The sequence below is a fragment of the Eubalaena glacialis genome, chromosome 9 (genome assembly GCF_028564815.1).
Source record: "Eubalaena glacialis isolate mEubGla1 chromosome 9, mEubGla1.1.hap2.+ XY, whole genome shotgun sequence".
Lineage (NCBI taxonomy): Eukaryota > Metazoa > Chordata > Mammalia > Artiodactyla > Balaenidae > Eubalaena > Eubalaena glacialis.
In genome coordinates this window covers 76,448,179-76,475,309 of record NC_083724.1, presented here as the reverse complement: position 1 = coordinate 76,475,309, position 27,131 = coordinate 76,448,179, and the positions used below count along the sequence as shown (strand labels likewise).

The window sequence follows — 27,131 nt, the reverse complement described above, 5'->3', positions numbered from 1 at the left end:
GCCCATTCTAGCTCAGTACTATCTTTCACATTCAACTCCTTTTCACACCCTCATTCTCTCTCACTTGAACTCCTGCAAAATTTTGGTGCCATTGTCTCTTTAGCCCCAAACGCTCTACAGGCTTTCCTTTCCTAGCCGTTGATGACATTGTTCCTTCTGCCGAGGATGACTTTCCCTACATATATTTATCTGTTCAATTCCAATCTCTTCCAAGATTCAATTCAAATCTCAATGGTAATAGGAATTTATGTTCTATTATTTTGCACCGTTCAAAAAATAAAGTTCAAATTGGCAGACTGTTGTAACTGAAAATTCAAACCCACTACACCTGTTTTTTGTAGTGAACAAAATTAAAGAAAACGAAGGAATTTAAGATACACCAAATGTGAGGTGATATTTAATTAACTACATCGTGAAATGGAAATGTATATCTTAATAATGAAGTCTGGATCTCAGCTTTAAAATGACATCTGACTAGCACCTTTGATGTAGCCTTTCTCAACTTTCCCCTAAAGACTTGGGGGAAAAAAAAAAAAGAGAGAGAGAGAATTGCAAATACCTACAGTGCTAACCAAGATTGTCAATCTACCTATTGTCAGCACCTAGTAACCACAAAGACCAATAGGATTAGATAGAGAAAATGAATTTTCATTGTTAAAATATTTTTAATGTCAGAACTTGCTCTTAAAATTAAAAATACATGCTGTAAAAAGTAACTTGGATCTTAAATTCCGGATTAAGGTAGCAAAGAATTTGAAGGGAAAAGGAAGGAGGAGAGAAAGTTAACATGCGCTGAGTTCCTCACTGAAACACTGATGTTCAAAGTATGGTTTCACTATTTACTGTTATAAACAGAGAAGTATAGGTTAAAGAGTGTTTTTGAAAAACATAAGTGTAAACCACTAATAAAATAAAAAACAGGATGCATACATCAAAAATGACTAGAGAAGATAAATGTAAACAAAATGTAGGCCAAGTAAGCAAATGACAGGAAAAAATAAAAGACTAAAAGGAAACAACAGGAAAGTATAAAAAAATCAAAGTACAAAACCAATGTCAGAAGTTAAGATTAAACATATTATCTGTGATTTAAAGATATTTAAAATCACCTATAGAATGACAAATACTCTCAGAAAAAAAGAAACCTTCCAAGATGATGCTTAAAACAAAACCTTGAAAACAAAGATATGGGCAAAGAACTTACCAACAAATGAAAAGAAAAAAAAATGATGAAAGAGAAAAAAACAAAGGTAACAATATTAGTTTCAGACAAGTGGATAGAAGGCATGGAATGGGATAACACCTATTACATACACTGATAAAAAGTAAAGTCCATAATGAAAGCATAGTGGTTATGCATCAATGTGCTATAAATCATATAGAATCAAATACAGAAAAAAACTGGTAAAAGCAAAAAGAATGTGAGGAAAGCACAATAGTTCTGTGCTTTATACCTCTCTCAAATTTTGACTAATGAAGATGACTAAAAATCAAACTACAATTTAGTAATAATTAGACATATGTGTAGTTACATATGTATCTTTCAGATATATATAACTCTATACATTAAAATACGGAATTCGCCTTTTTTTTCCCCAATCACTCCTGCAGTACTTATCAAAATTGAGTATATCCAATGGAGCAACATATTTAATAGGAGTGAGAGTTCTAAAGATCAGTGGCAAAGGTAAAAATTGTGTATACATGGCACTACTCTTGACAATCCTTTAAATCGGTCATGAAAGATAATGTGGAAGTATATCTTCTGTGCACAAATATAACAGCTAGGTTTTCCTCCAGCCCTGGGACAGATCACTGTTGCTTTGGATAAGAACCAGATAAAGCAGTTGGCTGGTATTCAGGAACCAGGCAGCACAAAAAGTATTTACCTCCAAACATGGGGGTCACAACTGGAGCATGAGAAGCCCCAGAACAGGGACCAAGCTGTCTATGAAGTGAAAGGGCAACTGAAATCACATGCACTATTTTATATTTGTAGATCTTTTAGACCAAACAGGTATAGTTGAACCTGCTTAACTTAAGCTTGGCATGGCTCGGAGGTGATATTCAAAATATTTAGCAACCTGGGCCCATGAACACTGATCTGGGTAGCAGAAGAGGTTCTGAAAGACCCTGATGGGCCAGACATTAATACTTTAGTTGCTGAATTGTGAAGCGGTCCAGAGGTCCTGAGGGAGTGACCTAGGCAGCCAAAGTCGCAGGTCAAGGGGAACTTAGGAGACCCAAGCAGCAGTTATTTACCAGATGGCACAGAATTATTTCACTCTTCTAACAGCTGGTACAGACGAACCAGTACAACACAGTGGAATATCAGCCCTGTTGTAACTCATGCTATCCTAGACACACACACACACACACACACACACACACACACACACACACAACTCAGTGAAGTCCAACAAAGGGAAACTGTCTTTGCAATAATCCCAAATCACAACAAAACAATCCCACACCACACACAATAAATCAAGTTTAACAACATATCATTGAACAACAACAACAAAAAAGAAAATCAACCCGCTAAAAATCATAAAGCAGTATTCTAAATAATCATTAATTCTCAAAAAAAAAACTAAAAAGCACATGATTTGTTAAGAACCCTACTTTCAAAACTGCTACAATGAGTCCAAAACTACTTTTGGAGACAAATTTATAGCTTTAAATACTTTTCTTGTTAATGAGTATTTAAAAAACTAAGAAATGTACTCAGGAAACATTTGTGAAAGAACTAACAAGACTTAAGAAAGTCAGGGAGAAAGAAAAAATAAAGCTAAATAAGAATATTAATAAACTTAAAAATAGAGAAATGAGAATTCCGAGAGCTGGTCCTTGGTGTGGGTAAAATTTACAACAGCAAGCCTCTGAAATCTATTTAGAAACTAAAACTGAGAGTAAAACAAGAAGTAAAATAGCTCTTGTGGAAAAGATGCTTTAAATCATAAGAAAATCTCATGTATAATTCTCAGCTAATAAATTTGAAAATATATATATATAATGATTAGGAAATATAAATTCTTAAACTCAAAATTATGAAGCCTGAATTATCTCATCAAAAATTCACAGGGCCAGCTGGTTTTGCTGATGAGTTTATGTAATATAAAAAAAAAGTTTTTAATAGAAAGCTACCAATTCTTTTAAGCTAGTAAAATCCTATTACTTAACATAAAATAAATAGCTGAGAAAAGAAAACTACTCCTTATCTCACTTGTGAAAAAGCAAAAAATCCCAAATAAAATATTAGCAAATCAGTTCAGCAGTTTATTAAATGAATCTTCTATAGATACTATGGGTGTATCCTCAGAAGGCAAGAATGGTTTAGTGTATCACAATTGCCTTAGGATATCACTTATTACTTAACAGCCCAACATGAAATGTATAGGACTTATATGAAAATATCTATGAAATTTTACCAAAGATAAAAAAGATTTAAAGACATGGAGAGATGTTCTGTATCCTTCAGTGGAAAAGCACAATCTTGGAAAGATGATAATTCTTCCTAAATTAATTTATAAATTTAACATAAGCCCAATGAGTGACACAAAGGGAAAGAGAAGAAGGAAAGATAAAGGCCAAGCAGTATGATGGGCAGCTGAAGGGCTTTAAGAAATAGGCTAGTGTGATATTCATGGTGGAGTTGTTTGGATTGCCACAGTGCAAACCTCATCTTTTTCTCAACTCAGGAGTTAAGTGCGTTATACTCACAATGCCTTATCCGTCTGCATGTCTCTGTGTTTGTGATTGTGTCTGTCTGTACCTGTGTGTCTGTCTGCATGCAGAAAAAATTGTTGCCATTTTTATTTTTAATTGAAGTAAAAGGCTGAGCTACATGTCGAGGCTGACACCAAGTTCAACAGAGACCACACGTGTAGAAGTGAGCAAGGGAGTGCATGCGTTTACTTAAATCAAAACTGAAGCCAGAGCTCAGTGTAGGAGGTAACCATGGGAATGTAAGTGCACTGGGAATTCCAGGGGAAACCTGGAGGAGGGCTTTTGAACTCCCCAGGGAGAGATATAAAATTCAATCTTATCTAGAAAATGTTAACGGTGGCTATCTCTGGATGGTGGTATATTGTATACACAAAGTTAAAAGATAAACATTTAAAAAATTGAATTCTTTGAAAGGAAAGCAAGTGACTTGCGTTCTACACACTAAGCCTTGGATTTACAGTAGTGTCTTTCATCATACTGAGGTGTCAAAACTGCCTTCTGTGTGTCCATATGCCCTGCACAGGGTTCTATTTATCTCAGAGCAGATCACATTGCAGTGGAGCGCCGGGAAGCGTCGCATGGCTGAACAGCAGAGAGATGCAGTGTGTGGTCAGAGGCTAGGGAATCAGTCACCTTGGGTGTGAACCCCAGATCTGCCACGTATTACTTGTATAATACAGGACCATATACAAATTACGTAGCCTTCTGTGCCTCAGGTTGGTCATCTGTAAAATGGAGGTGATGATACTTACCTCTAAGCACTTCACTGAGGATGAATAAATGTAGAGCTCTACACACTATGAAAAAATCTTTTGTAAATTTTAGGAATGATGTGTGTGGCAAATAGTGGAACAGTCAATAAACAGTGATGATAATGATGATGATTTATGATTCTCTAAAGTTGTGGGACTAATGAAGAGAAATGGGGTTTGCTCCTCTGCAAAGTAGTCACAACTGTATCCTCCTGAGGTGTGATCCTGCCTGCAGAGCTAATCACAGGGAAAAGCTAACATTTTTAGTACTATTTTCATCTTACATCCAAAGAAAACGAGGTCCCGAGAGTGAGCTAATGAATACTATCCAGCACAATAATGGTGGAGTAGGACAAGTATCCTTTTTAAAATTTATTTCACATCCTTTTTTCCATGTAGTAACACACCAGAGAAGCAACACACACATGGGCAAGAAATGAGCTCAGTTAGCCTGATTGGCCTCTGGACGCTGGGAACTACATTCCATCCAGGTCCTGGCATTCTGGGCTGCACTGCTAAAGTTTCCACCCTCTTAATTTGTTAGCTCTTCAAATGGACTTGACTTCTAGTAGAGGCCATAAAATTTTAATCTGTGGTTTCTTTAATGATGAAATCTGACTCCATCTAAAAATGACACACATTTATAGTCTAAAGTCATCAGTGGGAAACAAGATTTACCATGTGTTCTACAAACTGAAGTCCAAAATCCCTGGATTCAGAATTTTAAAATGTGACTAATCTGCCAAAGTCCTAGGTTTCAAATAGAATTTTTGATTCTCCTAATTTTGGCTCCTAGAGGAGTCAAAAATTGGATTAAACTGACTTTAGTTCTTAGACTGTAGAATGTACAATGTATTCAAAGGAAGCCAGAATGTTTGCTCTATTGTGTGTAGTTGAAATTAAAACTTGGTTGCTGAGGCTAGTGTGGCTATTTTCAAAATTTTAACATTTGAAAGGGAGGAACACTCCAATGGTCAACTTAAGAAGAAATAACCACACATTCAATAGTCTCCCCCAAGCATCTTCAGGTTTCTCTTTTCTTTTTTTTCTTGGCCCTGCCACAAGGCTTGCGGGATCTTAGTACTCTGACCAGAGATCGAACCCGGACCCCCTGCAGTGGAAGCGCCCTAACCATTGGACCTCCAAGGGAATTCCCAAACTTCAGGTTTATAGGCAGTAAATCTCACAGAGTAAATGAGACGATGTTAACTCTCTAATTCAAGTATACATAATATTAATATCCATGCAATAACAGTTCATCCACCCAAAACTCTGCTCTCCAGCAAACAAACTTCAACATAACACTGACAAAAATCAATGTTATAAAGTTCATGACTTAAGATGCATCCCTTTTACTCCTAGAAGAGTCTCAAACCTCCATTCAACACCTTACCAGCCTTTACATAGGCATGATTATCCTGTTTCCAGTCTACAGCAAATAGAAGAAACAAACTAGCTTTCCACAGCTCATACTTCAGTTTCAAAAACTGTACTTTGAGCCACTACTGATTTAGCCAGTAATTCCTCATACAGGATACCCATCTATCACTCCCAGCTCTGGGCTGTTTTGCCAGAGCAAATCCTACAACTTCTGCCAGCGGTTCCCTAAAGTGCTTTTGTTTAAGCAAAGACATACTTTTAACGAATGTCATATCATAGAGAAGATAATATGTGAACTAAATAGAGTAGAGTTACTCTGGGTGAAGTTGGGGCGAAGTAGAGGCGTAGGGCCCAGAGACGGACAGGCATAGTCCGCACCCTCACCAGCTATGGCAGCCGCATGGCACCTCCTTGGAACACCCAGAGCTCTATAACACAAGTGTGAAAGCCACTGGCCTACAGTCTAGTGGGAGATCTGTAGAAAATCAGACATACTCAGGTAATTAGTTTTGATATAAATACCAAAGAGCAGCAATAAGCTGAGAACACTGGCTCTCGGGTTTGGACATGTCACATGGCCACTAAAATTACAAAGGAAGCCATGGTGGAAGATTGTGGAGAGCAGTGGTGGGCTGCATCCCTCAGCTTACTCAATCTCAGTTGACCGTGGCTCCCAAGGTTGATAAGGAAGATGGTGACGGGAGAGCTAAAGACAGAGCCAGAAGTCACACCACGTTGAAAGATGCCCTTTGACACCAGGCATTCTTGGACATTCCCAACTATCTCATGACCCTAAAAACAAGCCATGACTCTTTTCTCTATTAACAAATAATAGCTTTTCTTTACTAACAAAGAGTGTGTGTATGACACTCAAATCCCACTTTTGATACTTAAACCCTCATCCCTCACACTTCCCTGAATCCTCACTCCATCTCTCAGTGTTAAGTCAAGTAATGAGAAGAGGTCCAGGGATAAGAGGAAAGTATCTGTTTCAGAAATTACTTGATTCTAATGTGGCAGCATCAGAAGACTTGGATTAGCTCTGTGACTTCACTTTCCATGGGGTCTCTTCTGGCTTATGGTCAATGATCCCGTGGTTGAGACCTTTATTTTTCTCTTTCAGTTCCCGTGACAAAAGGGAACTTGCACAACTGGGTTTATGTTTAAAGACGATAATTAACAGATGTTAAAACCAAACAATCAAATCTGTCTCTCTGTCTCTCTCTGTGTATATATACAAACACACATATATACATACATATATATATATATACACAGAGAGAGAGAGAGATATGATATATATCTTATATCATTAAGAAGTGTGTTGAGTTAACTATAGTGGCTGGATTTTTTAAATGTTTTTCTGTGTACCCAAATTTTTCTACATGAACATGAATTATTTTTGTGATCAGAAAAATATGCATCTTTAAGGAAGCTAAAGCAAATGTCATAATTTGGAATAACTACCCAGAGTTTTAATCTGTATAGTAGTTTTTATTCCCAAACTTTAAAAATCAACTGAATACTGTGAAAGAAACATTTCTCATCGTCTTTCCTGGCCTTATTTCAATAAGCCATCTGCATGTCCCAATAAAAATGTCCAAGGAAGAGATTGTTTCTGGAATCCCTTTTCTGTAATAACTCGGCATTAATTAACATCTTTACAGTCATAAACATTTTATGACTCAAAATAGATTGCAGTCCTGATAAATATGGGTCCTTTTATATTTATTTTTATCCTGTTAGGTGATAACAATTTAATAATAAAAATCAACAGAGTATCTCTAAAACCACAAAAATAATATATTTAATGGTCCTTTAGACCATTCAGAATATAAATTACTTTAAAATATATCTCCTTATTATGAAATCCTTCTTAAAATACCAGATCAGGCCTATCCAAACATAGTGAGAAAGGAGAAATGGTTAGAAAGGAACATTGTTACTCTTGTTAACATTTTGATATATATCCTTTCTTTTTTTCCCAGAACATATATAAATTGCAGAAAGCAACATATATAACTTTTTTGTATGGTAAAAACCAAATACAATTTCTTATCTTGAATTTTTACTTAATCCGATGATAATATTTTAGATCTTATTACAACATTTTGCTTTACAGTGTCACATTTCTATCTAAAAAGCTACAGTGTATGAGAGTGAACATTTAACCAACCCCAGCCATGTATTATTAAGTATTCTCTTCTGTTTTTTAAACTTTGCTAAGTTGATATACAAAAGTAGTATCTTACTTTGATTTTATTTTAATTTAGAGGGTGAACTTTTTCACATGCTTATTAGCCATTTGCATTTCCTCCTTTTGTGAATTATTTGTTCCTCTCTTTTTTCTATTGTTGTTTTGATATTTTTCTATCAATTCCAATAAGCTTCTTTTATGGAAATATTTTCATCTCTTATACACCATATTTGTTGCAAGTATTTCTCTTTTGTTCTTTGCCTTTTAGTTTTGCTTATTGTTGGATTAACAGTTTACATATTTATGAAGCTATATGTATTGATTTCTATTTTTGTGGTTTCTTCCATTGTTTTTAAACTTAAAAAGGCCTTTCCCATATGAAAAGTCAATAAATATTCACTTCCATCTTCTTCTTTTGATGGCTTGATTTTTTTTACATTTACTCTTTAATCCATTTGGAATTTGGTATACGGTAACAGATGGGTTTTTTAAACAATTCTTTTTTTCCAAACAGAAAACTAATTTTCCCAGAGCTATTATTCCTTTCCCCACTGATTTGTGTCCTTTATAGGATATTAAAATTTTATATAGGGCTTCCCTGGTGGCGCAGTGGTTAAGAATCCACCTGCCAGTGCAGGGGATACGGGTTCGAGCCCTGGTCCAGGAAGATCCCACATGCCGCGGAGCAACTAAGCCCGCGAGCCACAACTACTGAGCCTGCGTCCTAGCGCCTGCGAGCCACAACTACTGAAGCCCACATGCCTAGAGATCGTGCTCCACAACAAGAGAAGTCACCACAGTGAGAAGCCTGCGCACCACAACCAAGAGTAGCCCCTGCTCGCCGCAACTAGAGAAAGCCTGCGCGCAGCAACGAAGACCCAACGCAGCCAAAAATAAATAAATAAAAATTTATTTTAAAAAAATTTATATAAACTCAGATTTAGTTCTGGCCTATCCAGTCTGTTGATTTGTGTGCTTATACCCTTGGACTGTACCCCACTGTTATTACACTATTATACTCTGCCTTAAGATCTAGTAGAGCTATTCCCAAGACATTATTCTCTTTTTTTCCCCAGAACTGTCTCAACTAGTCCTCCTGTTCATTCTTCATGATAAAATTCATAATTATTTTGTTAAGTTTTGAAAACAATCTTTTTTTTTTTAAATGCTACCTTATATTTATTGTATGTATCATTTACAGGCATCTTCACAAATAGTTCCATTTGGCCCTCAAACTCAGGGTAGACCAGTATATGGTAATCCCATTTTTTAAAAAAATTTTTATTGGAGTATAATTGATTTAAAATGTTGTGTTAGTTTCTGCTGTACAGCAAAGTGAATCAGTTATACATATACATATATCCACTCTTTTGTAGGTTCTAGAAAACAGTATCTTTTGATGAGAATTATTAGGAAGAAATGTTTAGAACTTAATGTGATGAACACTGCAAAACCTTGCTGTGAAATATATAAGAAAACTATAGTAATTAACATTACATATCAGTTTTGTGGAAGAAAACATGACAAAAATGTATCTTTTCCCCAAATCATCAGATTAGCAGAAATCTATTCATTTAGTGAATATCTACTGTGGCTACAACCTGGAGTAGGCGCTTTAAAAACTGCAGAAACCATGAATCATACATCCACAATAAGAAAATCCTTATTCTGTCAGGAGTGACCGGCAGGGGCAGTGTTAGGGAGTGGTAACTCATCTGGGACCTTGTACTTCTTTATTGCTTGTGCCAAAATATGGAGGAAATATTTTACTGGATGAACACTTGGATAATCCCCTTGGAGTAGGGAATGGAGGGTAGTAAAAACTCCCGAAAGCCAGGCTTGAGTAACAATACAGGGCCTCTGCTAAGATTCCAGAGGAGAAGGGGCCGGACGGCTAGCTGGCTGTGGTTTTGCAGTGGTGTATGCAAACAGCAGTGAAAGTGGAATTGCCTGGAAGAGTAGAGGCAGAGGGAGGCAGGGAGGAGAAATGAGGAGGCTGGGAGCTGGAGAGGAATCTAGCCGGAGGACCAGAGAGTCATCTGCTCGTGAATTTATTATTCTGCACACTAGACAACACAAATCATCTTCTCCTTTGACCCACCAAAAGTTCTTTGTTACTTGCTGATCGACAAAGTTGGATCGTTTCAGGACCTTGTTTGGCGTCTCAGAGTGCTGAGTCTTGCTTCTAAATGGATGTGGGTGAGAGAAGGCTTGAGGCCATCCAGTCAAATCTGGGATACACAGTACAGTGCTGGAGGGGCAGAAATCCTGCCACCCACGATCCGGTCTGGCTGAGCTGGCTGCACCCAGCCGCACGGTTCCATCCCGTCACGCCTCCACCTCTACTGCCTGCTGTCAGAAACGCCCTCCTGCGTTTGAAAGTCTGATTCCAGTCAGAGGATCCTGATTGCCCCAGACTGAATCTGTGCTTGCTTTCTCTCCTGTGCTTCCCCTGTACTTCCATGGAAATGTTATTGCAGTTTGAGCCGTTTAGGCATTTGTGTCAACCGTGGGTCCTCATCATTTGTTGATTCCACATCTGTGAATTTGCTTATAATTTATTTACAACCTCAAAATCTATACTCTCGGTGCCCTCCCCGTCACTTGAACACATGTGCAGAGCAGGGAAAACCCTGAGTCCTCAGATGCATCTGTTCCAGACTGAGGTAAAACCACGCATCGCTCTCCTGGGCTCTCATACTGTAAACCAGTGTCCTTTGGATGGTATATTTGGTGCCACTTTTTCACATTTTTGTGCTTTTTTTGGCAAAAGAAACAAACGCAAAACTGGGTTATGTATTGATCAGGTGACAAAAATGTTGTAACTAGTAGAAATCTAACCCAGTTTTGGTGGTTTACAGAATACAACTACTACGAATAACGAGAATCTACTATATGTCTATCTGCAACTCACATCCCAACAGGAACCTCCATAGCAGCACGGACTTTATATTTGCTGACCTAGGGTTGGGCAAAGAGTAGGAGCTCAAAAAATATTAAAGACTAGAATGAGTTAGGAAGAAATGAGATAGGTTGAAATGGGATGGAATGGAACATAGTAATGTTTATACAGCATCTTGGAGACAGGATGCTCCTAGGAGCAATAGCTAGTGGCATAGGGATACAGAAGAAATAACGATAGCTAATATTCATTGAGCTTTTTTTATGAACCTGCACTTGGCTAAGCATTTGACCTACTTGTATCATGTAATCCTCACAACTTTTTAGTGCGGTAACATTATTATCCCCCTTCCACAGGAAGGTGAAAATGACTTGCCTGAGGTCACATAGCTATCACATTGCTGAATGGGGCTCCAGCCCAGATTCATCTGCCCCCAGAGTCGGTGCTCAAAACACCAGCTGGTCAAGATGAAAGATGGACTTGGTGAGAGTTCTAAACCATGAGTTCCATCAGATAGTGACCTCTAGGAGAGGAAGAGGGCCTCTAGCAGAAGTTAACCTGAGTCACTGGCTCTCCCAGCCTTCCTGGGAAGACAGTGATGCAATTAATGGTGATTTTTTTCCTCCAGTTGGCAAAAACACTGTTTTTTGTTTGATTCCAGAAGCAGCTGGCAGAATTCATGTATTACTCACGATGGAATTACACTCTGCTGATGGTTTATGTACTCTAGAGTCAGGCAGTGGTCAGGGCTGTGTCTAGGACTGTTGTGAGATTACTACAGGCCTCTGAATATGGCTGAGCTTCTGCAGCTGTTGTGTGTTTCTGGCTCCAGTTCCACACCTCTTGGCAGATGGTTTGTGTGAAAAGGTCTGCTGACTCTGGGTGTGAGATACACAAGGTGAAGGGGGCTGGGAGAACCAAGCAGCACAAAACCAGCCCACGCTGCCTTTTAAACACTTATAAGCAAAAGAAAGGAATTTATAGATGAGTGATTTGGAGGATCTTCAGAAGGTCACTCCTTTGAGCCCTTCTGCTAGTGGAGAATGGCTGATGCTGAGCCAGTTTATCAAGTCAACCCTAACCCTTCCATAGCTGCTCCGGTGGCAAACACCCCAAATATCCTCCATCACCCATGGATGGTGATGGGTGGATGGATAAAATTAGTAACAATCTTAATATTTACCTAGTGTTTAAGTTTAAGTATTGTTCTAAATGGTTTACATGAACTAATTCATTTAATCCCCACCCCCCCCCCCAGAAAAAATCCCAAGAGGTAAGTGCTATTATGATGCTTATTTTACAGGTGAAGTCAAGTAACTTGCACCACAGCACAAAGCTAGTAGCGGCTGTAGTAGATTGAATTTTTGGCCCCAACTCTTCAGCCCTCCTGGTATCGAACCCTTGCTTTGGCCTCATCATGGGCAGAGCGTAGTTCCCGGACCTTGACTTTGGGAATGACAGTGTGTTGGTTCACAGCCTAGGCCTTAAGAAGACACTTGCTGTTTTGTTTCTAATGGTGATGTGTTTCTAACATCACCATTAGAACAACATCCCCTGGGCTGATCCAAGAAGGATGAGATACATGTGAGCAGAGTCACCCAGACAACCCACATACCTACAGCAAGAAGCAGAGCTGGACCAGCTGTTGCAATCTGAAGCAGAACCTCAGAGCTGTGCTCAGCACAGATGAGGCGAGCCGCGAATCACACAAAGACTTATGAGGGATAATAAATGTTGGTTGAGCCACTAGGTTTTGGGAGTAGTTTGTTACACAGCAATAGCTAACCAATTCAATGATAAAACTGGAATGCAAGCCCAGGCAGTCTGACCAAACAGTACATGCATTAAGCTCTAATTTATATTGCCTTCCACACTCTCTGTTAAAGTGAAGAGATAGCCTCTAATGAGCTGAGTGAGCTTGAGCAAAGCGCTGAACTCCCTGGGCCTCATTGTTGGCATCTATAAAATGAGCAGGTTGAATCAAACCAGCATTTCTTAAGGTATCAAACATTAGCTCCATGTGATACTCAAAAAAAAGGGGGGGGGGGATTCAGCGATTCTCCTGGAATTAGTATTATGCGAAGACAACTCAATAACACTGAACTAGATCATCTTTTTAGTCTTTGACCATTCTAATATTCCTCATTCCAGGTAACAGTGTGTGGCACCTCCATGTACCTCCATTACCATGTATTTGTGAAATTAAAATAATTATCTAATTCAGGCAACTTGGGGACAACATCCATGGGAAGGAGAGAATGTCTGTGATGGAAGAGGTTTTTCTCTACTTCCTTCAAACCTCGGCATATTCTCCCAGCACCCTGAACCAACAATGGCAAAGAAGACCTCACCCCGTCTCCTACCAAATCACCCTAGAATCAGGCTTACAGAAAAGCACGTGGAAACAGGAAGCTGCCGTGACATGGGACATCTCTCAGAAAGGAATCTATGCTTATTTACTCCACTTCCTCACCTCGCCCTTACTCTTCAACCCAAGCCCTGCCCATCCACTGAAAATGCCTTGCAACAATACCTAATTGCCAAATTCTCTAGTCTCTCTCCTTACCCTGGCTCCTGCCTCTGTAAATTTTTACGTAGTTGAAACTCCCTCGTCCTTTGGTTTATCTCTTTGAATGCCTTCAGTTTCCTCTTCCTCCACCCACATCACCCCTTGACAGAGGTGTTCCCAGAACCACCCTCTCTCCTCTTCTTGGGCAATGTCATTCCCTCACACAGCTTCATCCTATATCCTGACAACTCCCATAACTGACTCTGGCCCTGCCCACTCAGCCAACCTCAAACCAAGTTACCTTCTTCCCAGCCCACCTCCCTAGCTTTATTCCTTGTACCCTAGAGGGTAGCCACATAGAACAACTGCACAAACATTTCTTAAACTTTTTATTCCTCATTTTTCATGCTTTTTCCTCTGCCCAGAATACCTTTCCTCCTCACTTCCGCTCCTGCTTTTCCACAAAGCCTAATTCTGCTCATCCTTCTCAAATGTCACCCTCTTAGTGAGACCCCTGTTCTCTTCCAGAATGACTCCCTCCAGCCTCGATGCTTCCAACATGCACTGTCTGCCTCTAACAGAGCAGAGCTTCTTACCCACCAGACTAAAAGCCACCTGAAGTCAGAGCCCTCTCTTAACCATGCTTGTAACTCTAATGCCCAGCAGATTCCCAGAATATGGAAAGAGCTCAGTAAATGTTAGCCTGAATGAATGCATATAACTGACCTATCCATTCCTCTACTTTGGGCATGGCCTACTATTTTGCTGGCTGACTACTGGGCCTTTTTTGAGGAACACTCAGTATGCCCAACGTGTAAACTAGGTCTTGTCTGTAATTTATTAATAAATGCCCACTTTCCAGGTTTCCTGAGAGGAGCAATATTAGAGTCCAAGACGGTCTTTTGAGACAGGTTGATCATCAAGAGACTCTCTTCCACTTAGTCCATGTCACTAGGATCGTATTAATTATGTGCCCAAATTACTTTTCTATTTTTTATATGAACACACACATACACAAAACAGAGTTCTAAAAAGGATTGGCTCTCTCATTCAGTTAGAGCAGTGTCTCTTAAACTGCACTGATGAATACATCATTTTCATGATTCTTGCTGAGTCTACAGGAGACTTGTACGATTATTCTATTAACCATTCTCTTTCAATTAACTCATCTTTTTTTTCCTTAGCCTCAAATAATGCCAAAATACTCATTAAATTACATGATTGATATGATACATACACACATACATCTATATATACAAATAAGTTTTATAATTAAAAATGTTCTTCCAAGCACCACATTAAATCATCTTTCAGGCCAGCAGTAGTATATGTAGCACACTTAGGAAAGCACTAGGTCAGAACGTTTAATCCAATGCAAAACTATTTATTAAAGCATTTCTCTTACTGATATGTCAAACACAGACCATAGCTTAGTGGGCAAACCATCAAGTAAACTGTAAATTGTAATTTAATATTCTAAGTACTATGGCAGAGACAAGCACAAGGGTGCATGTATCCAACACCTCTTGGGCACCGATGCAAATCTTCCCCATTCCAGGTCTTGCTTCAGCTGCTTCTGCAGCCGCAGCTGAGCAGGCCTCCACGAGCTTTGAGCAGGTGTAATATCAAAGTAGCTCACACAGAGCCCATGGGAGGATATCTCACTTCCTCCCTTGGGACTTTCTCTGGCACAAGAGCATAGGACCCCAGCAGTAGCTTATCAGCTTCTTGCATCTATATGACCCTTGAATAAAGGGGAGGAGAGCAATGGATGAATGCCCTTGAGTCTCATTTCATAAGGCTCCTCAAAAGGTCTGGAGCACCAGGCATTTGAGGCAGTGGCCAACGTGATAACACATGCTTGTACACTTCCATTCCCCTAGTCCCTCACTTTTGCTCCCTAGGATCACTTCCCAATAATCTACCTGCACATATGCCTTTGCCTCAGTCCACGGGGTTTTTTTTGTTTGTTTGTTTGTTTTGGTGGAATTCAGGCTAAGGCAGGGACCTAATCCATGCAAGAAGGTTAGGGAAGACTTCTTAGAAGAAATGACACTTGATAGAAATCTCAAAGCATGAATAAGTCAGGTGAAGAAAAGAAAGTGAAGAGGATATTCTGGGCAGAAGGGACAGTGTACACAAAGGCCTGGATGCATGAAGGTGTAGTTTTAGAAACTGCAAAGATCCTGGAATGACTGGAATATACCCCCAGTGTAGCCTGAGGGATTAAGAATCACAAGAGCCTGGTGAGGTAGGCAAGACTGGCTCCTGAAAAGTTGCTGACCACAACCAACTACCACCGCCACCCTGCTCTTTGATTCTGGAGTGGTAGCAATGAATAGTAAAATAGGTGGGTATTTAAATCAACTCTGGAAGATTAGAAAGTGCTTTCCAGATTCAAGAGGTGCTGGACACAAAGAGGAATTGAGACTAAGAGGAGGAGGAATTAAAGGCAAGATGATGGTGAAATACAGGCAGAGCTATGATCACACACACATGCACATACACACATGCACTCCAGGATGGGTCCAAAAATTCAATAATGGGCTTGGTCTGAAGTGAACCATACTGCACTGGGAATTGACAATGCCACAGAAAATTTTCAAGAACTAGGAATTAATAGGTTTGGAATAAATGAGGTGGGAACAATCTAGGGCAAAGCATCCTAGAGCCTCTGTTTAGTCAAGACCTGAGAAAACAGGAAATTGGGGGCTGGCAGGAGAAAAGTCGGGAGCACCATCCTGCCAGCTGGTAGGGCCATGGGAAGGAATTCCCTCACCTGCACTCCAGATTTTTAGCAAAAACCCAAGAATGCACAGCTCTAAGTTTTTCTCTCTTTGTCCCTGAGACAAGGCCAGGCTTAGGGTACCAATGCTGAGTTATCCCAAGGGAAGCCAGGGAGCTCCATCCGGCATAGAACACGAGTTGCCTGCCCTCATGGATGGAGACGTGCTTTGAAAAGACTGGCATAAAGTGACATAAGATCCTCCAGCTTTGTTTAGAAGTAAACAATTTAAGAATATCTGATTTTTATTGAGTGCTCATCATGTACCCACACCATACTAAGTAACTTTAAGTAGTATCTTTTAAAATCTTCCCCTAAAACTACACAAATAAGTACTGTTATCAGTCTCATTTTCTGGAAACCAGCCTGAGATGACCATGAAACACTAGTTGGAACACAGTGAAGTGTTTGAAAGAGCCCAGGATTTGGGTTCAGGTCATTCTCAGTTTAACTCTTTTTTTTTTTTTAATTAATAAATTAATTAACTTATTTTTGGCTGCATTTGGTCTTTGTTGCTGTGCGTGGGCTTTCTCTAGTTGCGGCGAGCAAGGGCTACTCTTCGTTGTGGTGCACAGCCTTCTCACTGCGGTGGCTTCTCTTGTTGCGGAGCATGGGCTCTAGGCGCACAGGCTTCAGTAGTTATGGCTTGCGGGCTCTAGAGCGCAGCCTCAGTAGTTGTGTCACACAGGCTTAGTTGCTGCGCGGCATGTGGGATCTTCCCAGACCAGGGCTCGAACCCGTGTCTCCTGCACTGGCAGGTGGATTCTTAATCGCTGTGCCACCAGGGAAGCCCTCAGTTTAATTCTTGCCACCGTCATTCCTACTGAGATCATGTGGTCACTCAGGACTATTCATTTTCAAGAGACAGAAAACAACTCAAAATAGCACAAGCAAATAAAGGCAACTGGCTCCGATAACTCGAAGGGGCAGGGATGGATCTCCGATCTAAAAACATTGGATCCAGGGCTCAGATAACTTCAGAGTGCCTGTCTGGGTTCTGTTCTCTCTGTCTCTGTCATCATTCTCTCCTATCAAAGACTAGCTTCAAGGGCCAAGGGAAGCTGGCGGCTCCAGGTAAACAGTGTCCTCACTGAAGAAAGAGAACACCTTGCTCATAAATTCCCAGAGGAGAGTCTACCTGGCCCTACTGGGTCATGCACCCTCCATCTGAAGCAACCGCTGTCTTCAGATGGACAGTACACTCTGATCAGTGATTGGCAGTCCCATCAATGGAGGGAAAGCATGGTGGCTTTTGAAAAATAGGAATGTTAGGCAGTCCCAAATAATGAATGTCCACAACATTTTAACCTTAGTCAAGTCACAACCTTTGTGAGCCTCCGTTTCACCATCTATTTTTAAAATAAAACAAATAATAATACCTATTGTGTGAGATTGTTGTGAGATATTAAAAATCATATTAGGACTTCCCTGGCAGTCCAGTGGTCAAGGCTCCATGCTTCCACTGCAGGGGGCACAGGTTTGATCCCTGGTTGGGGAACTAAGATCTTGCACGCTGCACGGCCAAAAATAATAATAACAAAAATAAAAATAAAATAAAAAAGAAGAATTTTGAAAAATCATATTAAACACTTGGCACATAGCCACATTCGGCCGATGGTAGCCATTTTTGTTATTCCTGGTACTATTATTGTTTTGCGGTTGTTTTTGACACAGGGATCAGAATTCGAAGCCCATCCCAGATTCCCAGATGTCTAAAGCACTCCTGTCCCCAGGGTGGAGTCCCCTTTGGCTCTGGAGCCAGACGCCTTGCAAAACCCAGGCCCTGTGTGCCAAGGTTAAGTTGGTTCACCATCTGACGGCCACGGAGCAGCGAGTGCCTTCCCAGCCCCAGCAATGTCAATACTGCCTTCCTGACTCCGCCTATTGTATCTGGAGGAAAGTGGCCGAGCATTGTCTTCCAGCGCTCCCCCCAGGAAGCATGATATCACCCTCTAACAAAAGCGGGAAAGCTGACAGATCTGCTGAGATGGGTGTGACCACCACACACACCTCACTGGTCAAGCCCTGGGCAGGCAGAGCAAACAGCAGCCGCCCACATGCCCCTCAGCTGGCTGCCTAATGGGCTCCTTTTGCTCATCTTTAGGTTTTCTCCCTCTCTTTGTTCCTTGCGTGCGTACCATGTTAGACATGGCACCACTAGGCAGTGGGAACGCACCCCCTCTAATCAACAGATGTGTTGAAAAGAGTCAGGGCTCTGCCCATCTGGCAGATCCATGTCTCCACACCTGCCCCTGCAGCCTTCGGGAAGAAACACAGGGAGAAAGATGGTCCTGAAGGGACAAAAGGAGGCGGTGGGGGAAGGATGTAGAGGAAAGCAGACAAGGCTCAATCTAAAAAACAATCTGCACGTGTGAGGCGAGTTGAGGAATAGTCTGGCTAGACCGGTGGGAATTGGCTTATCAGTTTAAAATTCCAGAAATAAGGGAGGCAACTTTAGACATTCCCTTTCTTGAAGGCTGGGATTGATGCTAACTGATCTTCTGACATCTTTCCAGCTCTGGCATGGTAATGCTGTCAGTGCAGCTGGCTCTCTGTAAAATAATACACCTGCAGTCTGGTGCCCCCATGCCAAGCCCAGAGGCTGTCACTCTGCTATCCCCGTCTTACTGTCCCCTTCTTGAAACTTTCTCCTTCCTTAGCTACCACAACACCAATTCTCTGAAATCCCAGGGAAGGAATCTGATTGGGTTTGCCTCTCCTGGCAACTCCCTGACTGCTTCTTCATAGAACCCTTGGCTATCTGCTCTTTCTCTTCCTTTCACATAAGTCTTGGTATACAACCCATGCCTTCGCTTACCATAAGCAAAGATTTCTATGTTTCAATCCCTTGCCCGACCCTCTTCTTCTGAGCTTCAGACCCAGAGAGCCAAATTTTGCTAAATATCCACCTTTAACATGGAAATTCAAAATCAACATGTACAAAATAATTATTTGCTTCATGCCAGCCTGTCACCAAGCAGTTCCTTCTGCCATGTTTCCCAACACAGAGAATGGCAGCACCATTACCCAAACCAGAAGCCGGGAGCAATGCTTAGGCACCCCACTTCCCACAACCTCCAATATATAACCAATTACCAGTCCCTACCGTTTCACCTCCTAAACACTTTCAAACCCCTTCTTCATCTAAGCCTCCCTGCCTGGAGTGTTGGGAAGCCAAACTGGTCCAGGCCTAAGTCTCTGCCGTGTCAATACATGCTTCACACTACTATCAGAGTGAATTTTCCAAGACATAAATCAGATATGATAGAACAAACACCATACTAAATTTCCACGTGTACAGAAAGAGGTACAAATGACTTAAAACGGCCTATGAGGCCCTTCCTGATCTGAACCCAACCTTAATTCACTACCTCCTCCCTACATTCCAGACTTAACTTCCCTGAGTTGCCCAGCTATTTCACACCACCTGCTCCCTCTGATGGGAAGTTCTTTCTTTTCCTTTTTATCTACTTCGTTTTAAAATCATTTGGCTATGAGTAACTCATAACTACACTAGCCATAATTTTTGGCAATATTCATTATTATTTAGGAGTTCTTGCAAAGTGAGGAAAATCTATCCTACAGATTATTTTCAATACTAAATTTTATTCATACTAAATTTAGCAATTAATGAAGTTGACATTATATGTTTTTAGCCATTTATGTTTAATTTGGATTTTAAAGTTGCTTTTGTCATTGAAGCCAATAAACATTTTTATAGCTCTTGAAAAGCTAGATTTTGATGTACCCCTACTACATTATTTATCATAGCATCTTACAATTTATATGCCTATAGTCATCCTTCCTACTAAGATGTGAGTTTAGCAAGGGGAAAAAATAATTCATCCTTTTTTGCATTCCTGGTATCCAGTACAGTACTTGGTGAAAAGTAAGTCCTCAGTATGTCTTCATTGATTGAAATGATAGTTAAGTGAATGAATGAATGAATGAATGAATGAATGAAAGGTGAGCAATAACTCAATACATGTTTATTGAATAAAACTATGTGTATCTTTAGAGTAATATTCAACAATCATACAATACCTAATATTATGTAAAATCTTGTTAAACCCACTTTCGTGAGTATATCTTTTATGTTTCACACCTAAGGGAAAAAAGGGATTTTCTTTTGACCTTATTTACATCAAATATTTAACATAAGCCAACCTTTTAAGATATGAGTGAATACTACTTGCAATATATATGAACTTGATTATTATTGTTATCCTTTCAATGTTTAAAAGCCCTTTGTACGACAACAAACAATTTCCCTCTTTCTTTCAGGTCTGCCATGGTATACCAAAAGTTTCTTACTATGGCATATTAAACTCCATGCACTACGGAGAATAAGAAGTAAATAATATCTGTTGTCAACAATGTTAGAGGTTAACTGGGCTAAATCTATGTGTCTAAAGCTCAAAGGCACAGCCTGTGTGGGAAGGGATCTCAGAATTAGGGGAAGAACACGAGGAAGAGTTGGCCTAGGCAAACTGAGTTGAATTTTGTTTGCAGAGTGAATATGGTGGATTTCATTTCCAAATGGATAGAACAGCATGAACAAGAGCCAAGGGGAAAGTATGCATAGATGGTGGAGATGGGCCTGGTTGAAGTAGAAGAGCCATGAGCAGGGATAGGTGAGGGAAAGCACTGGAGAGTAGGCCAAGTGTTCTGGCTTGTCAAGTGGGGAGAGATCAGCACAAAATTTGAGAAACTGGCTTATGTTGAAGTCTTTTAGGAGAATGCTTCTATGAGTAGTAAGTGACTCCCCTACACCTGGAAAAGATTGGACTGGTCTTGAATGAGCCCAATGGTCCTCATAGCAACACTTCTCTTTTGATTACACTAGCTTCACTTACTAAGAGAGTTCTTACTGGCTGAGTACTTTACATGCATTATCACACTTGATGCTTATAACAACTCTGGGAAAAAAGTATTCTCAAATGTAAAAGATGAGAAAACTGTGCTTTAGAACAATCAAATAACTGGCCCATGGTCATCCCATTTGAGCTTAATCCCAGGTGTGTGACTTCACAATCCATACTCTTAACTCCTTCTCCTGCCTTCTTGATGAGATCCACCTCAGCCTCATAGAGCAGTGTCTTCAAAATTGAGTCATAATAGCACAAGTGTATGTGGTTTTTCTTCTCCTAAGGCATGTTAACTGAGTTACAATTCAGCATAAAGTGACCATATCTGGGTCCACATTCAGAAAACAAACTCAGTTTGATTTCAGTGGGCAAAGATCTTGGTGGCTCTTCTGAACCTTTGTCTACCTGCTAAGTGGTCAGTGAGGAGCCACAGCTAGTGAAATGAAAAGGATTTTCTTTTCACATTCCTAAAGACTATCGATCACCCAACCCATGCCCAAACCCTCTCCAGTGTGGGAACTCACTCCCCAGGGGGATAGTGATCCAGTTTTTAGAAGGTTTCCATCAACAAAGCCAAACTCTGTCTTTTGTGCAACTCCCTCCACCCCTGGATCCCAGACCTGACAAAATACAGTGTCAATCTATGGTGTCTGCTATGTGGAAACCCATGAAAATGCTGCTCCTTCATCTCTTCTCTCCTGACTAAATGTTCCCACATGACAAAGTTTCTAAAGCACTTACCTTCCCATTTGCCTACTGTGTTTGCTGTCAAATTGTTCAGTGTCTTCAGTGTTTAATGGATGTGCTTTGAGCAGCAGATTGAAGTGATTACCATCTCTAATTCTGACCTTATATTTTTACTATGCAAACGCTTACAGCTTATGTATTACCTTTTTAGCAAGTAAAGCATGTGTTGGCGCCTATAAATTGGCTCCTTGCAATTCATCAAATTTTGTGTATCACCAAAACTTGGATGTCATTCACTAGAACTCTCAGCAAACCAGGTCTCTCTCACATTGAACATACGTCATCTATTTATTGAATCCAAATGCATAACTTGACATTTATCTCTTTTGACATTTATCTATTTATCTTTTTGGGTTTGGTTCACCCTTCCAGCCTAGACAAATCTATTTGAATCCTGATTCTGTGCTCTTACCAATAAGCCATCTACAGGGAATAAGCTGGTGACACAATCACACACATATCTTTTTAGGAATAGAGCTCCAGGAGATGAATTGATAATGTCAGAAAAAACTGGACCCCACCCATCTGAATCCCCCAGAGGATATAGCATAGTCTTCTGAGATGAACTTAGAAGAGTTCTTCCCTCCTGGAGAGATGTCTTAGAAGGACTAGACTCTTGAAGGAAGCTCTCCCAGGGTAATGCTGAAAGGGAAATGCTGAGAACTCCCAACAAAAACAATGTTTAGGAGGGAGCATCTGTGAAGAGAGCAAAACTCCTCCTTCTGAGAATAATTCCCAGGTGTGTCTCTGTTCCCAGCTTCTACGCCTCCACCCTTGATTACTCAGACTTGATAACTAGCCTTCTAAGACCAACCCTAATCAGGAGGTTCCATCTGGGACCACTTCCCTGACCTTATAACTGAATTTCCTCTGCCACTCCAGACAAGATACTCACTATCTCTGAACCCAGGTTGTTACTTAAAATGTCAAATGAGACAGGAAAGAGGCATGAAGGCATGCTACTAGAGGCTTCCCATTGGATCACTGTTGATCACAAAGGACATATTATGATAAAGCAGAAAGAGTGATTAGTTTTATTTTGTTTTTCTCTTTGGGAGAGCAGCCTGGTTTGGTGAGAATGGGAGAGTAGGGAAAATCTAGTATGTTTCTTAGAACTTGTTTCTAAGCTGGTATTGTCCATGATCTGCTATTGGGAGGGGAATCTACCAGAATCTAGGTGGATTTGAGGGAAGCCTTCTAAAAACTACATACCTCCTCCAACCCTTTTATGGGTTAGCATCTACCACCCAGAGTCACCTTCATTGAGGCAAATGTGATATTTTTTTCAGTTCTATTTGTTCAGAAAAAAGGAATGACGAACAACCCACTAGACTAGAGAGAGAAATCCATAAGTCATGAGCCCCTTGCTCCATTACTGTAGTCTACCAGTGGAGTTTGGTTTGAAGAATGGGATCCTATGCCTGTAGATATAATCATGCTGGATTCTTGTTGTTGCAATTATCAGGCCTTCAGTATTCATATTCATGGAGGCTTAGATGGAAAATCTAAATTAGGATTTAGCACAACAGACCTACTCCAGAAACCAACCTTGCTGGTGTTACCCTTCCTTTCAACAAGAGCACGAAACCCCTCTCTTTGGGCTTCACCCTGCTTAAGTTAGTGCTGTGGTTTTGGTTTAGACACAGAGTAACTACTTTGCCACATAACTTTTTTGTTTGATTTTATGACATCTTTTCTAAGCCTATATTGCAAAGTGCCATAACATGGTCACTATGGGGAAAAAAGATGAATTAAAACAGAGTGTGTGTGTGTATATTATTTAACCTAAAAAGTATCTCAGAGCAGCTGTGGACCCCTGGGCTTTGCATGACTATAATCCCTGATGTAGAAGCAGTTCCAGACTTCATGTTACTAATAAATATCACACAGAAAAAAAGCAAACCGAAATGGAATTATGATAACTATTTGGCTTAAAGATGCATATTGTTGGAGAAATCAACATTATTTCTACATGAATATAAAAAATTTCTACATAAATACTGAAACTATCTCAGATAATCTTTCATTTTCAGCAGTTTACACATTCTTAGTCTTAAAATATGATTAAATCCTCAATATAATTGATCACTGAAAACAAACTGAAGAGCTATAAACAAACATGCAATTCTGTTATCTTATTGGATTAATTTTTTGAATATTTAATAATATAATATTGCAAACATATGAAAAATATAAAATAATTAGCACATACTTATGTATACTTGGATCAAATTCTACTAATATAGCCCACACCATTAAGTTCAGTAAATTTTCCCAAATTCATTTCCTATATCAATTCTATTTTCATTACAATAATTCAAATGCTTTCAAACTGAAGGGGAGAGATTGATGGCCATTATAGTTGTTATTTGTATTTCGTGATTTGATACCACTTTCATAGATATCCCATAGGGTGAGTGAACTACAAGCCACGCCGCCATCTAGAGAATCTGAACAACAGACAACCTAAATCTAAAAACATTCAAGCCAACCATTCCTTAAACCCACAATAGGTTTTGTTACTCTCCTGTGCCCAGTGATCTGGGTAATTGCCTAAACTTTCATTTCATTGGGCCAATAAAGACTTTACAAATTACTATGTGCCAAATATTTTTTAAATAAAACAAAAATTATATAGCCCTAATCTCCCTGACCCCAACTATAAGATAAAAACCAAAAAGCCTAACGTTTGACTGCTTTGATTAAAATAGGATACAAATATGAAATCTTTATAGAAAAGCATTTTTGTTCTCATTTAAAAATGACAATCTGTACAATGCCTTAAGTGGGTCCGAATCATTCTCAGCATGAATTTGATTTTTTTTTAATGACTGAAGATTTTCTTTGAAGCAGGTAAAGCCAGGTCTCTTCTTTTTCTACAGAGTAAGGAAACAATCTAGAATGAGGAACAGTAAAATAATGCACTATGGTAAGCGTGTCTCTTCAAATAAAGTGACCTAATCAGTCCTCACAGAGTCTGTGGTAACACAGCGGGCAATAATCCAGAAGAGAAACTCTAGAAAAATCAGTTCATGCCACAAGGACTTTCCATGTTAATCCTTATATATATTAAACGGAGACTCATGGAGAAACAGTCCCTGTGCCACAGCTGCCCCTTGTTAACCAGCACTAAGCGTTGGTGAGAGAGCCCAGAATCACTAACTCTGTTAAAAATATTTTTTTAAAGATAATAAAGCCAAACCTTACCAGAAAGGAGCAAGCTGACTCCATAGAGAACTAAGCCGGCTAAAGAATCCATGCTTCCCCAAATCTCTCCATCCAGTTTCCACAGATGTGCATGAGGTCCCAAGGATCCTTTCAAACACCCAGAGGTTTGTGACTTTCCATTCGCATGTCCTACTAGGTCTTGTTTACAACTCAGAGGCAAGAAGGAACAGCACAGAAGCGGGCTGTAACAGTCTCATTTCTGTCTGAGCACAGGGAGTTTTAAGTTCCTTTTTCCTGTTTCCTTTGTAGATTAGGATGGGAAAAGCTGTATCTTAAAGGCATTTGGTATCAGCAAGGCTGGGGGCACTGTAAGCGCTATCCATCTTGCAATTCATCAAAACACTTATCTATTACAGTTGCTTCTGCTGCTGCTTTTGCTGCTGTTGGAGGGATAGAGGAATTTTAGTTGGAAGTGTGGGTCCTGGTCAGCACTTTCAGAAACAATAGGGGTATCCTCTCCTAGGCGGGAAACTGAGAATAACAAGCCCTCCACCTATGTATGGTATGCGCTGATGACTGGCCCTTCTCAGCCCTCTAACAGCTCTCCCGGGTCTACTTGGGAGCCCTGACAGAAGGGGCTTTTGGGTGTGGGGAGCAGTTTTGGCTTTTGTTTTCTTGTTTTAACCCACATGGTTTGAATTGGGAAGAGAAGTTTTCGTGATGAGAGAACACAACCCCTAAAAACAATTAATTTGGGTAATTAACAGTGAGGTCAATGCTCACTGTGGCCACAGAGACCAGAGTCCAAAATTGTTAGCCTGTTTTCTTACACACAGATGGCTTATCTTTTGGCCAAGAGCCCAAAGATATCCATGCTACTGGCCACCGTGTTAATTTTTTATTAACAATTCATCTGAAGATGATCTAATTTCTTAAAGAATTGGCAGAGAAGGGTTTTAGTAATACTAAGAGGGATTTCGTGGTTACTGGCCAACTTACTTTCAGAAGAAAATTGTATCCAAAATTTTAAAAATAACCTGTATAAAAACCAAATACTATAAGTGATTAGATTGGGATAAAAATATTATTCATAAGAGCAGAGAGAGTACATAGGCCAAAAGGAAAATAATCATTGGGGTAACCATGCCTACAATGAGATCAGAGACCCTAAATTTATCCAGATGACAATTTCACCAAAATACGAATTTTGACTTTAGCATAGAGAACCGATACCTCAGTCATCGCCTCGCCTTCATGCCGGAGGAAAGAGTTGTCTGATCCTTTTTCCTACTCACCACAGGAAAAGGCAGATGCTGCTAGTCTTGCCTGATTTCTGTCCCAGGTTTTATTTATCACATCAGCGATGATCTCAAGAACCAATTGATGTTTCCAGGCAGCTGGGGTAGAAAAGCTCAGGCTGTGTTTTCAAGCAGACCTGGGTTCAAATACTGGCTCAGCCATGTGTGGTCTGAGACAAGTTACTGAAACTGTGAGTCTCAGTTTCAACAGCTATAAAATGACAATAATCTCTCCATCAAGGGGATTTTTGAGAGGATTAAATGAGGTTTAAAAATCCGTAAAAACATCTGGCACTGTGTCTAATTCATAGAAGGCTTTCATTAATTGTGTTAACGTATTCACTTCCTTTCGTCTTTCCATTCTGTCTCTGATTTCAGTCCTAAAAGCCTCCTCCAGAATGCCATTCTCTATTCCTATGAGATGGCTTCAAGTTTGGCATCGTAAAGAACCAGACTAGGAGTCAGGGATTCTGGGTTCTAGTTCTAGTTCTGCCATGATCTGCCTGTGAGGCTTTGGACCATTCACTTCCCATCTCTAGGCCACGGTTTCCTCAACTGTAAAGTGAAGGATTTAGACTGGATATGACTAATTTCCCTTCTGATTGTAACACCTCATAGCCTAAATGACTAAACTGTCCGACTCTCAGCATCTCCAGGTTGATTCCTAGGACCTTTCATCTGGGCAGTTCAAAGAAGATGCTAGCTTTGTATCTCCATCACTGTGAAAGCCTGAGGGGGTCACCAAAGTGCTCTACTTAAGCACATTGTATCTGGGACTTTGTGAGGTCCACCAGCC

General features: G+C 40.1%; 1 protein-coding gene across 2 annotated transcripts in view; it reads right to left on the bottom strand.

Annotated features, from left to right (window-relative positions):
- Positions 1–25,583, bottom strand: part of TEK (TEK receptor tyrosine kinase) — a 100,515-nt gene extending 74,932 nt beyond the window's left edge. For both annotated transcript variants that reach the window (XM_061200477.1, XM_061200478.1), the window contains exon 1: positions 25,077–25,583. In XM_061200477.1, coding sequence (XP_061056460.1) covers positions 25,077–25,128 — 52 coding nt within the window. In that variant the 5' untranslated portion in view covers positions 25,129–25,583. The remainder of the gene's footprint in view (positions 1–25,076) is intronic.
- Positions 25,584–27,131: the final 1,548 nt, after the last annotated feature.